General features: G+C 42.1%; 1 protein-coding gene across 2 annotated transcripts in view; it reads left to right on the top strand.

Annotated features, from left to right (window-relative positions):
• The window catches only part of col7a1 (collagen, type VII, alpha 1), a 47635-nt gene extending 32223 nt beyond the window's left edge, over positions 1 to 15412 (top strand). For both annotated transcript variants that reach the window (XM_026306883.1, XM_026306882.1), the window contains exons 85-119: positions 27 to 62; positions 247 to 327; positions 428 to 496; positions 3390 to 3425; positions 3578 to 3637; positions 3734 to 3778; positions 3872 to 3907; positions 4578 to 4613; positions 4693 to 4752; positions 4859 to 4984; positions 5077 to 5148; positions 5754 to 5789; positions 5879 to 5938; positions 6042 to 6086; positions 6581 to 6616; positions 6755 to 6790; positions 7080 to 7136; positions 7239 to 7310; positions 7615 to 7686; positions 7818 to 7853; positions 7937 to 8017; positions 8409 to 8462; positions 8728 to 8781; positions 8878 to 8940; positions 9026 to 9088; positions 9175 to 9291; positions 10072 to 10149; positions 10516 to 10569; positions 10700 to 10748; positions 10965 to 10973; positions 11934 to 12017; positions 12386 to 12511; positions 13075 to 13251; positions 13679 to 13861; positions 13948 to 15412. In XM_026306883.1, coding sequence (XP_026162668.1) covers positions 27 to 62; positions 247 to 327; positions 428 to 496; positions 3390 to 3425; positions 3578 to 3637; positions 3734 to 3778; positions 3872 to 3907; positions 4578 to 4613; positions 4693 to 4752; positions 4859 to 4984; positions 5077 to 5148; positions 5754 to 5789; positions 5879 to 5938; positions 6042 to 6086; positions 6581 to 6616; positions 6755 to 6790; positions 7080 to 7136; positions 7239 to 7310; positions 7615 to 7686; positions 7818 to 7853; positions 7937 to 8017; positions 8409 to 8462; positions 8728 to 8781; positions 8878 to 8940; positions 9026 to 9088; positions 9175 to 9291; positions 10072 to 10149; positions 10516 to 10569; positions 10700 to 10748; positions 10965 to 10973; positions 11934 to 12017; positions 12386 to 12511; positions 13075 to 13251; positions 13679 to 13861; positions 13948 to 13976 — 2328 coding nt within the window. In that variant the 3' untranslated portion in view covers positions 13977 to 15412. The remainder of the gene's footprint in view (positions 1 to 26; positions 63 to 246; positions 328 to 427; positions 497 to 3389; positions 3426 to 3577; positions 3638 to 3733; positions 3779 to 3871; positions 3908 to 4577; positions 4614 to 4692; positions 4753 to 4858; positions 4985 to 5076; positions 5149 to 5753; positions 5790 to 5878; positions 5939 to 6041; positions 6087 to 6580; positions 6617 to 6754; positions 6791 to 7079; positions 7137 to 7238; positions 7311 to 7614; positions 7687 to 7817; positions 7854 to 7936; positions 8018 to 8408; positions 8463 to 8727; positions 8782 to 8877; positions 8941 to 9025; positions 9089 to 9174; positions 9292 to 10071; positions 10150 to 10515; positions 10570 to 10699; positions 10749 to 10964; positions 10974 to 11933; positions 12018 to 12385; positions 12512 to 13074; positions 13252 to 13678; positions 13862 to 13947) is intronic.
• Positions 15413 to 15723: the final 311 nt, after the last annotated feature.

The following is a 15723-nucleotide window of genomic DNA, read 5'->3' as shown; positions in this document are numbered from 1 at the left end:
ACCAATGTATTTATTTCTCCCTGCAGGGTCCACAAGGCCCTCCAGGACTGTCAGGGCAGGTGGTGAGTATGCAATTCTGATTCGGCTGCTGTTCTCACCTTGGAGCACAGAGAGGAAGTATGCCACTGGAGGGTTTTTTTATCCTGGTTGTACATGTGTGCCCTGCTTTCTATGATAAATGGCGGCTTCGGTCGTGTTTAGTCTTTATAATTTGGAGAACAGGATTGTACATGTGCTGCTTTACAGGGTGAAGCAGGAAAACCTGGGGTTCCTGGAAGAGATGGAGTGCCTGGCAAAGAAGGGCTACCTGGATTACCTGGAAAGCAGGTGTGTGTGTTGATGTTAATGTTGTGTGTATCTGTGGTTGATCCTGTTCTGTTTTTGTACGGTTGTCCTCGTAGTGATCGCTGTCCAATTTGTTTCTCAGGGCATTGCTGGATCTCAAGGCCAACCTGGCTTGAAGGGGGAGCAGGGAGACAGTGGCCCTCCAGGGAAGGTGAGAACATGCTGTATCTACCAATCAGCCTCTGGATGAACAGTTTTGTGGACATGGATGATTCGCTGAAGTGACTTTTAAAGCCTGTATTCTCTTATTGTGATGTGAGAATGCACATTGCGATGTTAATGCTATGAACAACCGAATTCAAGCAAAACAACTACAAAGAGACAAAACATCTAGAGAGAGACGCTAACCAGCTGCAAGGAGATGCAAAAGGTTTGTCTCTTTGAGTCTGGGCCCCGTGCTCCTACGTACGACGGTGGCCACCATTATGCCTGATCGCTGCCCACAGAGCAGAGCTGGTCACAGCCTTTTCTGCTTCAGGCGGAGCAGGAGGGTCCTGAAGGGTTGAGGCTGCTGGAAGTTAAACAAAGTAAAATAAAATCTTTAAAAAAAAAAAAAAAGAAAGAAATAAAAGGTGCTGCACCTCCATCTGTTGAGAAAGAGACAGTGGGAAACTGAGCTGGTTTTGCTGAGGAAGGACTAAACAGACCTGTATGAAAGCTTTTTAGGATGTTTAGTTTTAGTAATAGTTTCTTTCAGTGTTGGTTTAGCCAAACAAACATATGTCCATATCTCTGTTTTTAGCCCTAAATTGTAATATGAAATACCCAGCACAACATTCCCTGCCATTTGGTGGGAATTTTGGGATTAGGCAGCAGGAACTGTGTCTCCATACAAGCTGTCTCTGTGGGTTTGATTGACATTCAGAGAGTTAATTCTCTGGCACTTGCTGACCCAGTAAAATGATTTTTTCTTTTTATTTATTTATTTATTTTTATGAATGAAACCTGTTAAATAATTTGTTCTTCTGCTCCTCTATTATCTGTTGCAGTTCAGCCCCGGAGCTTATGCTGAATAAACAGGAAAAAACCCAGAGGAGTGTCTCCTTACGAATAAAATACCAGAGATAACCTTGAATTTTAGCTAAATCCTTGCAAAAAGATATGCGGATCATTGCCTTCAGTGTATTAACAGAATCAGCCTCACCCTGTAATTCATCCGACTCATATAAATAACCTCTATAGTTATTTATTGTGGCAGTTCCATCCTTACGTATAACAAGAAAGACCTTTTGCTTGTTCAGGTGTGTTGGATCACAAAGAAATATCCGTATGTATTCTCCTCCAATCTTGGGACCCATTATCTAATCAGGCACGATAAAGTGTGTGTGTGTCTGACCATAGGGGTCAGGTTGTTTTAGTATAGCAGCTGCTATGTCTGGAGTCAAGAGAACAACCGGCTGGATTTCAGTGAGTTATATTTGACTTACACGTGTCAAACTTTTACAGAACCATAAAAAATGAAATAGCACTGACACTGAAATATTATTGCCTGTCAGTTGTCTGTATTTGAATGACTGCAGACTGTTATTAGGGGCTGGCTTTGCTTCATAAAGCCCTGAACTGTCCCAGTTCTGCCAGTGAGGATCTCAATTAAGTCGCATTTCTGCTCAGTGAGAATGAAAATGACAGAGAAGGTCATGTACAATACGGTTATAACTTCTTTTTTTTTTTTTTAAGGGATTATCACACAGAGTCAGAATTCTCTGTATTTCTTACATTTTAATAGACATGCCTCAGTACAACTTTTCCACTTCCTGTATCAATGTCATTGCACTGCAGATACTATTCGTCTTTATTAAAGTGCTACCAGACTATTTGTAACCTGTGCATGCTCCCAGCACACTGTACTCTAATGTGGTACTTCTGTGTGTGGTGCAACAGATTCCCCCTCATCTGAGCTCCGAGCCCTCAAACCTCTTGGCTCGGAGCAGTGCTTTTTGTAATGCAAAACCTTAGTCTATCAGCTTCCTGCCAGACTTCATAACGTCACGCATTTATTAGCCGTTAACTCAGAACCGCTCTGTTTTCCGAGCCTTTCAAAAGGAATTCATGGAGTCGCTCGAGGAGATATTAAACAGCTGTTTCAACTATTCTTGCTTTCATGCTGAACTAAGTCTAATCACACAACATTATGCTGCTTTTTTACACCAGGTTGTACATAATGGCTTTAAAATGATCTGTGTTATAGTTCCATTCATTCAGATTGTAGCTTTTATCAGTGGCGGGAACTGAACCACAACATATGGTAGAATATGTGTCTTTAAGCACTGGGCCATCCTGTTCTTTTATTTTATTAAACTCCTCATTGGCATGAACTTCTCATTGGCAGCGATTTAGTTTGTGCCGTCACTCATGTTTGTGATGTTGACACAAATCGTCAGGTGTGTTGAGCAGCTCCCCCTCGTTGCCTCAGGTTCAGCACCTTGGACAGAGTTCACAAGTTTTGACAAATGACCAGGCAACACACGTCCATCTGCTCTTCAGCTCCACCATTTGTATACACACAGATGCAAACGTGCACGCACACACACACACACACACACACACACACACATCTGCACTGGGTGTTTACGGGTGTTTAAAATACAGCTCTAAGCTTTTTGGTATCGGTGCCTTTGAGTCTCCACTTTGCTTCGTACAGTCACTGTTGACCCAGAAAACCTTCAGGAAGTTGTCGTTCTGTCAAAATGGAATCAAAATATTTTTTATTATTGAACCTGATTCAGTCGTCACAGCTGAGTATTTCTTTCAGACATTGTCAAATATAATAGAATGGGCACATTATGATCTCAAAGACTTCTGAGACCAGTGGCTGTAAAACTAATATTGAAAAGGTTAGATGAGGTAAAATGCAAAGGTTAAGCACTGAGAGTCATGTTTGTTGGGTCTCGTAGCTGAAGTCATTAAACCTGTAGGAGGTCGGGCTGATGGGATATTTAAATACCATTTAAATACACGGTTACAGCCTTTTATAACCAAACATCCATACCAGGCTGCACTGGTCATTTCTACTATTTCTTCATTTTTTCCTCTCCTGTTTACAGGCAGTGGCTGGACCTCCTGGACCCAAAGGAGAGAGGGTGAGTCACTGAATATTGCCTTGATATGGAAGTAGCCCCAGTAATCTGTTTGTCTTCTGTCTTAGTCCAGAAAGGATTTAAAAACATATGGAGTAGTAGAACAGAGTAGCTGCATGCAGCTCACTTTACTTTCTTGCTTCTGATTAACGCAGGGTCTTCCTGGTCAAACACTGCCAGGCACAGCCGGAGAGGGAGGCCCACCTGGGGAAAGGGTGAGTCTCACCAAACCATGAGACTCTCTGTCAGTGACACCAGGCACCGTGAAGGTGCTTTTTCATTAACTCTGTGTAATAATTGCTGTGATTCAGGGATTAAAGGGTGACAAAGGTGCTGTTGGCAGCAAAGGAGAACGAGTGAGTATAACCACTTCTGTAGATCAACACTTATATTTTAATGTGAAGACGACAACATCTTTAAAACGTGTTGTCACCATGTCGTCATACTAGGGAGTTGCTGGAGAACCAGGGGATCCTGGAGAAGACGTGAGTAGTGAGCTGGATGTAAACAATCAGCAGATGGCTTGTGTTATAGATATGTATATACTTTATTCATCATGTGCTGTACCCAGCAGAATAAAGCTGGGTTTTATGAGTATCTAAAGAAATTTAATATGTGGCTCAGGTTTTTATATTATTTGTAGCATGATCATATTTAGCATGTTTCTGAAATTTAACTTATCACATCTTATGTAAGATTCAGTGTTATCCAGTATTCCTGCAAAGGTAGAGTAAATATATTGATACAGGTGAAATATTTTGGTTATTTCCGTTTAAGACATTTTATAAACTAAGCTTCTTTTTTTTTTTGTCAGATTCGTTCATTTCAAAACCAGAACAAAGGAATCACACCTCTATCAATTTCAATTTTTTGAAAGTGTCAGCTGTAATTGAGCCCAATCTCCTCCAAGACTCGAGGGTTTGGTTATTTGTCGTCTCTAAGCTTAATGAGGCAGCTAAACTGTAATGACAGAACATGACGTCTTCACCAGCATAACAGTGAAAACTGAACTGAGAGTTGGAGGGAATCCAAAAACACAGCCACTAACAAATCTGCAAAGTCCTGACTTTGGATTTATCATTAATAACAATGATAAAAATGTATATGTATATTTTCAAATAATGTGTTACTGCTAACTCTTTGTTTTTCCTGCAGGGAGCACAGGGATCCCCTGGGCCTAAAGGAGATAAGGTGAGTTGGTTTTTACTTGTTTTATTGATTTCTCTGATGCCAAAACTGTCATTGACACTTATGACGACTTGTGTTGCAGGGAGAGAAGGGAATAGGAATGGTCGGTCCCCCTGGTCTGATTGGACCTCAAGGTTTGAAGGTGAGTGAAGGCATGTGGTGCAAAATTAGTTTTTGCATCTCTAATCATTTAGTGCAGTTTATCAGATAATGTCACAGGTCAAAATCTAACTACAGCTGTATTTCAGGGAGATCCAGGTCTTCCTGGTCCTCCTGGTCCTCCCGGACCACAGGGAAAGCATGGTGATGCTGGGCAGCCTGGCCTTAGGGGAGAAAATGGGCAATCAGGACCTCCAGGACCACAAGGGGAGACGGTCAGTGGAGCTGCTCATAAAGATCAATCCAGTTTGCTTTTAGTTTTAATCTCTCTGTGACATGGTTTTCAACTGGCGAGCTTCACTTGCAGGGTCTCCAAGGATTTCCAGGACGTGCAGGAAATGCCGGAGCTCCTGGTCCTCCTGGACCTCCCGGATCAGCAGTGAGTTTAGGTTCTGGTTTTATTATGCTGTCTAGCTAGGTTTTGCCAAGCATTTAAGTATTTCCACTCGGCATCTGACCTCACTGCACATGTATATTATGGTCTGATAACAGAAGTTAGGTTATATCTAGTTAGGCTGAATGTAAGAGCTGTGTACACCCCAGTTTTGTTGACTTCAGAAGGGGAAAGTTGTAAATAGATTCCCTGCAGAAAACCGACATTAAAAGGACCCATGGACAAATGGGCCCCTGTTCTCAGTATTTGTAACCACTGTCTTGCCAACTCCATGGGCTTGTAAATAGTCTTTGGGGTTGTGTTGCTGCCAGTGGCACAGGATAGAACGAAGAATGGATCCCACTAAATGTCGGCATCCTCTGAATGGAAATGTCAAACTAAAAAAAGGTTCCTTCTACAATAGGACAAAGATCCACCATGAACACACTGTCCCCTGACTTGAACTTTTGCATACAACTGTGCAAAGATTGTGTTTTCAATGAGGTTAAATCGGATCTTTTAAAAAAAGCAATATGTCTGTGATAATGTGAGAGAACTGGAAGAACAGAAACAGAATCTATTAGATAAATCATTAATACCTTGTTTTCTAGGGCGCTGCTGGTACCAATGGGGTCAAAGGGGACAAGGTGACTAGCAAACCAACACATACTTGTGTTTACCTGCTTCGATGCTAATACAATATTTTGACGTGTGCAAATGTTACTTGTATTCCCAGGGAGAAGTTGGTGTTGGAATCCCTGGTACCAGAGGGGAGAGGGGAGATCCTGGGCCCAGAGTAAGACATTAGTCGCACTGCAGTCAACGCAGCTGTAATCTAACGTGCACCTGAAGGATAGAAACTGATACTGGTGTGTCGCCTTTTGTCTGTCGTGTCTTAGGGCGAGGAGGGTCGAGCTGGCTCGGATGGGGAGAGAGGGCCAACAGTAAATATCACGTGTTTCTTTTTGCCATCCTTTGCTCAGCAACGTGACACATCCACTGTTTCCACCACTGAAGTCGGGATCTCTTTTGTGTTTTTTAATGCCTCACTCACCTGGAGGCAGTCTGCACAGAGACCTGAAAGAATAAGAATTGTTATTTTCTAATTATAGATGGGCAGCTCCTTAAAATGACACGATGCATTTCTTAGAGAATTATATTATAAATCTTCCCTTCTGCCATTGCAAATTATTATTTTAAAATATTTTCTACAGACGTCTGCCTGTGCTTTAATCAGACTTTTAGGCCTTGAGGAGTCGTGACATTATTATGATTTGTGTTTCGTTGTCTAAGGTGAATGTGGAAACATAAGTGGTCAGTTTTCCCTGTGGAGCCCTGTATAATAGGGGCTGTGTGTGTGTGTGTGTGTGTGTGTGTGTGTGTGTGTGTGTGTGTGTGTGTGTGTGTGTGTGTGTGTGTGTGTGTGTGTGTTCATCAGGGACCCCCAGGGATTCGTGGTATTCGGGGAGAGAAGGTGAATTCTCCCAGTCCTTTTCCCATTTTTGTGTCTCATCATGTTAGCTGTGCTCCCTGAGATTTCTGCTCATGTAAAGTAGTGATTAAATTGTCACGCCTGAATGAAATGTTTTGCTCTCAAACCTTTTTTTTTTAGGGAGACTCTGGGCCGCAAGGTGACAAAGGAGAGAAGGTGTGTGCATTTTAATATCTAATAAGCTCAACTACTGCTCTCTCGCCCTCTCTCTCTCTCTCTCTCTCACTTGTTTAGATTTGTAAGACACTGACACAAAGGGAAGTCAGACGTATTGTATATTGTGCAGTGGCCGTTTTGAAAGGGCATTTTTGTGAGTCTCTCTCTGTTGAGAGAAGGAGGAATACATGAATACACACACTGGTAATGACTGTGACACTTAACTTATGAAGACGTAACAGGATGAGACATTGGAGGCAGCTGTTTACACCTGTATTGTCACTCACAGGGGGATACTGTGCTGGTGGGAGGACCTCCTGGTGAAAAGGGCAATAAAGGAGAAACAGTCAGTAAACACTTGGATGTGTAACACATTTAGATTATAATAAATCTCCACTTTGGTTCCTGATTAATGTTCTTGCTCTTATATATTTGGTCTCCATTTCAGGGTGACAGGGGAATCAAAGGCGTGCAGGGAGAAAAAGGTTCTAAGGGTCAAGAGGGACCTCCAGGGGAGCAGGTAAATTGGTTTATTTTCAGACATAGGAAATAGTACAGGAATTCCCAAAGTGGCATCTGTGCACTGCTGTTATTAGACTTCTAATCATAGCAAGAAAGCTGCAGAATCGTTGCTGAAAAAAAAAAAAAAAACATTTATTAAGTTGTTCTTGATTCATTTTCTGTCATTTGACTAATTCGGTAATTGGCCAAGCAGATTGTGCATCGAATGGAGAGTGTTTTAATTGTAGCTTAAGTGCAAAGATAACATTTAAATGAAACGTTATAAATTATCGTTATGCTTATTTCTGTGAATTTGACATAAGGGTCTGAGGGGTGAGCCGGGGGAGCGCGGATCTGCTGGGTTCCCAGGTGCCCGTGGGCCTGGTGGACAGAAAGTGAGTGACGCTGTGCATGGCTGAACATTATGATTATGTCAGTATCATAATTAAAAGCAAACCCAGTCACTAGTCAGTGCAGGTAATAATTTTACTGCTATAATTACTGTAATTCTACTTTCGCTCTGCAGGGAGAAGCAGGTCAACCTGGAGTACCTGGTGAATCGGTCTGTGTGTTCGCTTCATTTTCTCTGTGTCCTGTTGCTCTTTAATGAACAGAGCTGGGGATGATATCTCCCTTTTCTTCCAGGGTTTGTCAGGAAAAGATGGGCTGCCAGGGCGTAAAGGGGAGAAGGGAGAGATTGGCATCATCGGACTGAGAGGAATCAAGGTATTTTCAGTGTTTTTGTGCACATGGCATGAGAATGGTCATAACTTGGTAATTGCATATTAACACAGACTGTGTCACAAATATTCTGGCGGAATATTTGCTCTCACCCTGTCATTACTGTATTCAGAGAATGCAGGCTAACAAAAAATAAATATAGTAATAATATTAGAATTTATTTATTAATATTTTGCCTTTGTGTAATCACATACATCTTTAAAAAGTTCTCATAAATGAGAAGATGTATACAGCCCTCGTGTCTGTTCAGTAAACGTTAGTTAGTATTCAGCCCGAGTGGCAGGTGTAAAGGCTATGGATGAGCTCACCGTCTGGCTGGTCTGTGACTCATGAGTCTCTTCATGTGTCTGTCGGTGATGAACTTATGTGTTTCCAGGGTGATCGAGGACCCAAGGGGGCTTGTGGAGGCGAAGGACCCAAAGGAGAAAAGGTGAGAGTGAAACTGACAGAGGAAGAGGACATGAAACAAGTATGAATGAAGAACTAGTCTAGTGCTACTTTCAGACTGGGTGGGTTGTTTTTTTATTCCTTTACATTAATTAACAGAAACATGCTAATTTGGTAATATTGCTGTGTAAGCAAGCAAATACATGAGATGATGCTTGATGATTCATATATTTTAAATGATTCGGGTGTGTATGAATCATGTATTGTGTGATAAACAAAATTAAATGAATGAATGTGTTTGTGTTCAGGGCGATGCTGGTATTCATGGGCGATCAGGTCTACCAGGAAGAAAAGGTGAACAGGTATGACTCAGATCTCTAGATGTTTTGTGCATCCATATATTTTTCTTCAACATTGATCATCATCAGTTGTTGTCTGGTTTTTTGCTTTCTCTCTAGGGGGATATTGGGCCTGCTGGTGCCCCTGGCACCCCTGGAAATGAGGGGCTAGTCGGCCCTAAGGTATACGCATCATCATAAACCCATCTGTTTTTACGATAACTGTCCCTTAGTGTGAAATCAAACTGATTTCTCTCCGTCTGTGAAGGGTGACCGTGGAATTGATGGTATTGCAGGACCCAAAGGGGCTCAGGGAGAGAAAGGTGAAAGGGTGAGTCATATTCAACATGTGCTCTCAGAGGCACAGTATCAGGAAATCTTGACATACATAATTAACTGTCTCTGATCTTCACGTAGGGTCCACCTGCTATACCTGGCCCTCCTGGTCCAAGAGGAGTGGATGGACCCCCTGGCCAGACCGGTCCTCAGGGACCGCCTGGTACTAAAGGCCCTGAGGGGCTCCAGGGACAGAAGGTGAATGTTTATACTTCGACCTGACGATGTCTAATTCTAGACATGTCACATGTTGCATCTGTGGCAGTGGAGGTGTATTAACGGAATCATAAGACAGGATCTAATGACATTTCACCAGCAAATGGATGCAGCGTCGGTCATGACTGTGCGGAGAGTTAATGGTGATCTAAAAACAGCCCCATAATGGAAGCAGGAGTAGACAGAAGCATGAATTACATCACTGAGCGTACAAAATGTCAGAGGTGGCTGCGATAAACTTTTGTTTCGACAGTTCTGACATAAAACGTATGATGTAAGAAATAGAAAAAGAATAGTCTCTTTCTTTTTCGCCTCTTTCTACTTCGCCCGACTGGTAGTTTGGTTTGATTACTGTACGTTATTTCCTGATGATTGACAGCTAGTGGGCCCTGTGTTTGACGGGCTTGTCTGCTCCTTCATCGAGTAAATAAAGAAAGCTGGTGACGGGAGATCAGGGTCATGTCAAGTCTCTCTGATGGACACACTTTTTTTTTTTTTAGACTGAGACACACTCTTGTCCTGTTATCACAGAATGATGTGATAACAGGACGACTGTATAATAATATAAAATGGCCAACGGTCTGCTCCGTTTACATGGTGTAAATGTGTCGTCGTGATGTGTATTGTAGAATAAATATGGAAATATGTTGTAGATACAAGAGCCTGACCATCCTGACCATGAGATTTACCTGTGGTTTACGTTTTATGTTTTATCTGTCTGCTGCTGATCTATGTTGTAATGTCATTGTCCTTGTCTGTCAGGGAGAGAGAGGGCCGATCGGTCCCGCCATGGTTGGTCCACGGGGTATCCCGGGCATCCCGGGAGAGAGAGGAGAACAGGTTAATGTCACCCTAATCTCTATATATCTCTATATTTTGCTTGATTTCTTGGTAACCAACTTTCATAGTTTGAACTATTTGCTGTGGACTGGACCTGATTGATGGACATGATGCATTGATGTGACATTTAAATTTACAGCCACATATCAAACGTGTTAGGAATTACATACAAGAATAAAGCGGTCGAGATTAAGAATCTAATGATTGATTTATTTGAATGTATCTGTGTAGGTGATTCTTACCGAGGTCACCTCTCACCACTTTGACTTTGCATTTAGTTCATGTCTCTCGTCTTAGTCTAATGAATTAATGTGCTCCAAGCCTCTCTGTGGGTCTTGTGTTGCCTAAAACCTGTTCACGTTGCAGGGAGAAATGGGCACAAGTGGAGCGAAGGGAGACAGAGGAGAGCCAGGCATGACGGTCAGTGCTTGATCCTTACCTCAGGGCTCAGGGTTCAGTCCTCAGACGCTGACTCCAGAAAGCAGATATATACGCAGAGTTGATGTTGGGGTTGTGTTTGTAAGCGTACCCCTCTTTGTTTTGCATTCAGGAGGATGAGGTCAGACAGTATGTTCGCTCAGAGATGAGTCAGCACTGTGGTGAGTCTTTCGTGCAGCTTGCATTGCTAATTTATAAGTGCTGTCCCCAGGTTGAACTTCAGATAGTAATCGCAGCATATGAGTCACGGGCTCAGCTAAACTCCAGTATATGAAACAAGAGAAGTTGCAGAGAACTACAGTAATTTCATGACTCTAACCGCTTTTTATTATCCCCTCTCTTTCGGCTCCCTTCCTGTCCATCTGTCTGATCCTCAGCGTGTGGAGGTGAGTGAGCCGTTGGACTGCAGCAGAAAAAGGTGGACAGAAGGGCTGTGATTTAGGATGAGTCACAGCAGTGTACCACATTACCACATATGCTGCTTCAGAGTCTGTAGTGACAACAGTCGGTCTATTATATCTGTTATATACTAGAGTCAGAGTCCTTTTGCCCCGACTGTTTCAGTAATTAGATAAATGTGGTGCTCTGGCCTTTTATTAAATGGCCTATGGTATTAATATCCACTGTAGATCCAGTTTATGAAGGGATCCAACACCTGTATCCCCAATGACGAGCAATAATATAGAATCTGTTAAAGTGGATAAACAAAAATCATCAACTTTCCCAAAGTGTGTTTGTTGTTGAAGTTGTTAGTTATAAGCAGCAGTGGCAGCAGCATGATTAGTGCACGTGTGTGTGTGTGTGTGTGTGTGTGTGTGTGTGTGTGTGTGTGTGTGTGTGTACACAAACACACATTTCACTCGTTTCATTTGTTTTGCATTATCGAAGAAATATTTCCCTAATTAACAGTTTAGTGACGGCTTCAGCCTGCAGTCTTCATCTGAGTTGGACTCAAGTCAAAAAATTAAAAAACTGACTCGAGTGCGACACAAGTCCACATCACGGTGACTTGAGTCCGTAAAGGATTACCACCAGTTTTTGGGAGATTGGCTCGTGCTGACCGGTCTTGCAAAAAAAACTTGGGTAAATCCTTTTAGGTGGTGTGTTGATGTTGGATCGGGGGAATGATTTTTGTGTTGCTTTGGGTTCATTGTTGGCTCATGTTTCTAAATGTTTTACTCCCAGTGTTCTGTCCTTTCTTTGTCTTTTTCTCAACATTTTGCCTTTGCTCACCTCCTTTTCCACATGTTGGGTAACAATTACCGGGTCGCTCTCCTTCCCTGAATCCTGACTGTGCTCCCTCGGTGTCCCGGTTCGCTTTTCCTTGTCCTGTCTGGCGGTCTCAGGTTCAGGCCCAGACACTCAGTCCCAGGACACAGTCAGGACTCGGCCTGTACCAGAGCAACAAGTGGTCCTGAAGGGCCAGGAGGGTGAGTGTGTACGTCTATGGTCCTACCTGTTTCCCTTGGTGTGTTTGTCTGTGTTGGGGGTCTGTTCCTAACAAACACGATTGGTTGTGCTCCGTCTGGAGGCCTGAGTACTGGGTTTTTTCCTCATCATGGAAAACAGAAGGCTCCATTTTTTTGTTTTATGTGTCCGGCTGACACAGTTTACGGTGTATTTCATATCTCTGGGTACATCCTGACAGATACTCTGGAAAGGTATTGGCTTTATTTAACTGGGCCTGTTTTAAGCGTTTAGCCTTGAGTTAATGTGGTCGAGAGCGTCACCTCTACCTTGGAGCTTGGCAGATAAAGGTGAAGGATCTCTGATCTATGTGGTGCTGCTTCTCCTTCAGGCCGTGAGCTGCATGTGGTGATGAACACCAACGACCCAGACTACGAGCACATCTACTCCATCGAGGCCTATGATGACCCCATGGACGAACTGCTCTTTTTCCCTCCATCTGCTAATCTGAGTGACGGTACTGTGTTTCAGTCTTCATCTGTTGCTAACCTGCAGCGACGTAGCACTTTCTATCACACTGAGCACACAGGCTGACCAGCAGCTGACCAGCAGCTGACCAGCAGCTGACCAGCAGCTGACCAGCAGCTGACCAGCAGCTGACCAGCAGCTGACCAGCAGCTGACCAGCAGCTGACCAGGCTGCAGTGGATGCAAATGTCAGTTTTAGAAAGTTTAGTTTGACAACTACTACGAATCCCCTTGAGCTGAAGTCATGACTCATTTACATGTTACTGACTTAGCTGTTTCATGTGGTAAGTGAGGATGGCATCATATTTGTGCCCATATCCCATAATTCAGTTAACTTAATCAGCGCATGATCCAATTTGTGCTGGAGCAGTGTGTCTCATGTTATATGGCATTTCACTTTGTGCCCATTTCATGACAGTACCAGACTGTTACAAGTGCAAACCGTCCTGAGCCTGTTGTTCTCTCTGTTGTTCTGTTGTTCTAATTCAGTTGCCTCTGCTGTTTCCTGTGTGCCCGTTCATGTGTGTTTGTGTGATCATGTGTGTGTCAACAGGTGCGGCTGTCAAAAAGGAGTCTGAAAATGCAGCCAAAGTTGAACCAAACAGCAAATCAGCCAGTGCTGATGTTCAGAAAACAACAGCAGCTAATGAGCAGAAAGCTGCCAAAGTTATACCTATGAAAGCAGTCCAGTCCAGATCAGTCAGGTCCAAGAGGAGAGTCAAAGGGGAAGGTAAACCAGCTCATGTGCTGTTGTCCTGTTTTGGGATCTGTTAAAGGGTTAAACCTGCCGTCCTTCCTGCCTGATGTCTTGCCCTCCTTGCATGTCTCAGGTTCTATTGGCTCTTGTGGTGTTGATTCAGAAGCACATAAACATCCAGTAAAGTAAAAGATAACAAGAAAGATTAATAGAACAGAGAATGTTAGTCCTAATGTGTTCCTTCTTATCAAAAGAAAAAATCAAATACTTGAAATAAACAGGTTTGTTTTAATCTCAGTGGCTGAGAGTGTTTGCTTTGGGTCCAGGGGAGCTACTTATTACTGCTCTGCCTCAGCTCCTTTTTGCCTGGCCTGCCCATTTTTCATTATGCATGTCTCTTTGTATCTGTGTACACACACACTTCATACGTGTGTGTGTGTGTGTGTGTGTGTGTGTGTAGCTCCTGCAGACTTGTGCAAGCTGCCCATGGAGGAGGGGAGCTGTGGACGATACACTCTGCGCTGGTACTTTAACAGTCTGGCTCAGGCCTGCAGGCCCTTTATCTACAGCGGCTGTGAAGGTAATGACAACCGCTTCCTCCACCTGGAGGAATGTGAAGAGGTCTGCCTTGGGGAGGCCGAAGGTACAAAAACACACACACAGACACACACACGATGGCTTATGTCGGGTGTTGAATACATAAGAACTAAATGATGATCTGTTGTGCAGGTCCTCGTCCTTTAAAGGCAGCTCGGTGATTGTGACCAGCTCCTCCTCAGCCACAGGAGTGTCGGCCTAAAATAGACCTTTTTGTCCAGGACTTGTTCTTGTTTATTTATTGATTCTTTAAGTCCAACCACACCTTTCCCTGGGTTGAATGAGGATATCAAAGTGCCTCCCTGGTTTATGTTCTTCAAACCATGCACAGAAAGAACAAAGCTTTTCTTTTTGTGCAGCAGTAAAACAGACATTTTGACATTTGCACAGTGGAGACGTTTTTCAGACTTCACCCAGATTTTCTCAGTTTAACTTTGCCAACTATTGAAGTACTTTTGTACCTTTATCAGTTTCATGTTGCACACAGGTAACAGGACCAGCGTCTGTATACAAACATGGAGGGGACAATTACCTGACTCAGCTAACACTGTACTGTCAAATGTATTAAGTAAACATACATGATTATTATAGTATTTTAGAATAGTATAGTATTTTATAATAAAAATACTCTTGCTGCACATTCTTATCCACTTAGGTTAAGACAAATATGTTCTGTTTTTTTGGTATTTAAAAGTATTTTGTTCCACTTCTTTAAAAGCTACATGATTTCTTAGCGTCTAGCAGATGTTGTTTTTATTTTACCTTCGTTAAACATTTGTCAAAGTCACTGATTGATTTTAAAAGCAAAAGGTCTACATGTCACAGTTTCCTTCTTGGGGTTGAAGGTTTTCTGGTTTAAATCCTAATGATTTGAAAATAATGCACCGACGACTGAAGCTGCAGCAGCCCTGTGCTTCATATTGCTTCAAAATAAATAATAAAACTAGCGATTTCATGGCCTCTATTAAAGCCGACACACTAATTGCTGGACTTGCTGATTTGTAATGTGTTGCAGGACAAAAGTCTTAAAAAAACACATGACAGCTGCAATAAAAGCGGAGGAACATAAGCAGACAACACTAAATCAAATACATGTAACAGGACATTTAGTTAAATTCATAATCAGTGTAGTTTGTTCTGTCATTTACCAAATACTACGAAGATGTTGTGTAATAAGGAGATTTTATTTTGCCTCCTCCTTCTAACAGAGCATTAAGCATTTTTACTTTTTGTACTAATCATAATCTTGGTGCAGTTTTCCAAAAATATTGAAACACAAACATCATCTGCATAGTGTAACAGTATTTTAGCTCAGTATTTCAACTTTGTAATAAATCACATTTTTATTTTTGTCAGTTACTTTAGTTAGCGAATGGCTAAAAGAAGCAAATAACAGCTTCTACAGCCGTTGATGTGTTGAGGAGAGAAAAGCCAGAAATGTAAATGAGAGCTTCCATAAGGAACAAAAGAAAAACTTTACCATAAATGTTTCCAAATTGTCTTTGAATCCAACGTTGATCAATTTTGATCAGCTAAATGTGTCAAAGTAAAAAAAAAAAAACAACTTATTTTAATCATTTATATTAAATATGAAGAATCGATCCGTATTCTGCCAATGTTTTGTACATAATGTTTTTGTTATTTGGGGGGAAGTTGTGTAGCTGATCACGACTGCATGTTTACCTGCCAGAGAAAAGGTGCCATATTTAAAGGTATTTTTATACTGTTTATTGAAGATGACAGCTTGTATTTGTGTGGTACATCCCATTGTCTTTCTGTTGTATTATCTGACATTTTAATAAGCATTTTGAATAAACTAAATGTTTGACTAAAAACAAACCCAGTGCATTTTTTTTTTTAATCATTTGGCTTTTAAGCAGATCAGCATACACAGCAACGACCTGTGAA

Source organism: Mastacembelus armatus, chromosome 5 (genome assembly GCF_900324485.2).
Source record: "Mastacembelus armatus chromosome 5, fMasArm1.2, whole genome shotgun sequence".
Classification (NCBI taxonomy): Eukaryota; Metazoa; Chordata; class Actinopteri; order Synbranchiformes; family Mastacembelidae; genus Mastacembelus; species Mastacembelus armatus.
The sequence above is the reverse complement of the archived record's forward strand: the minus strand, read 5'-3'. Positions and strand labels throughout refer to the sequence as shown.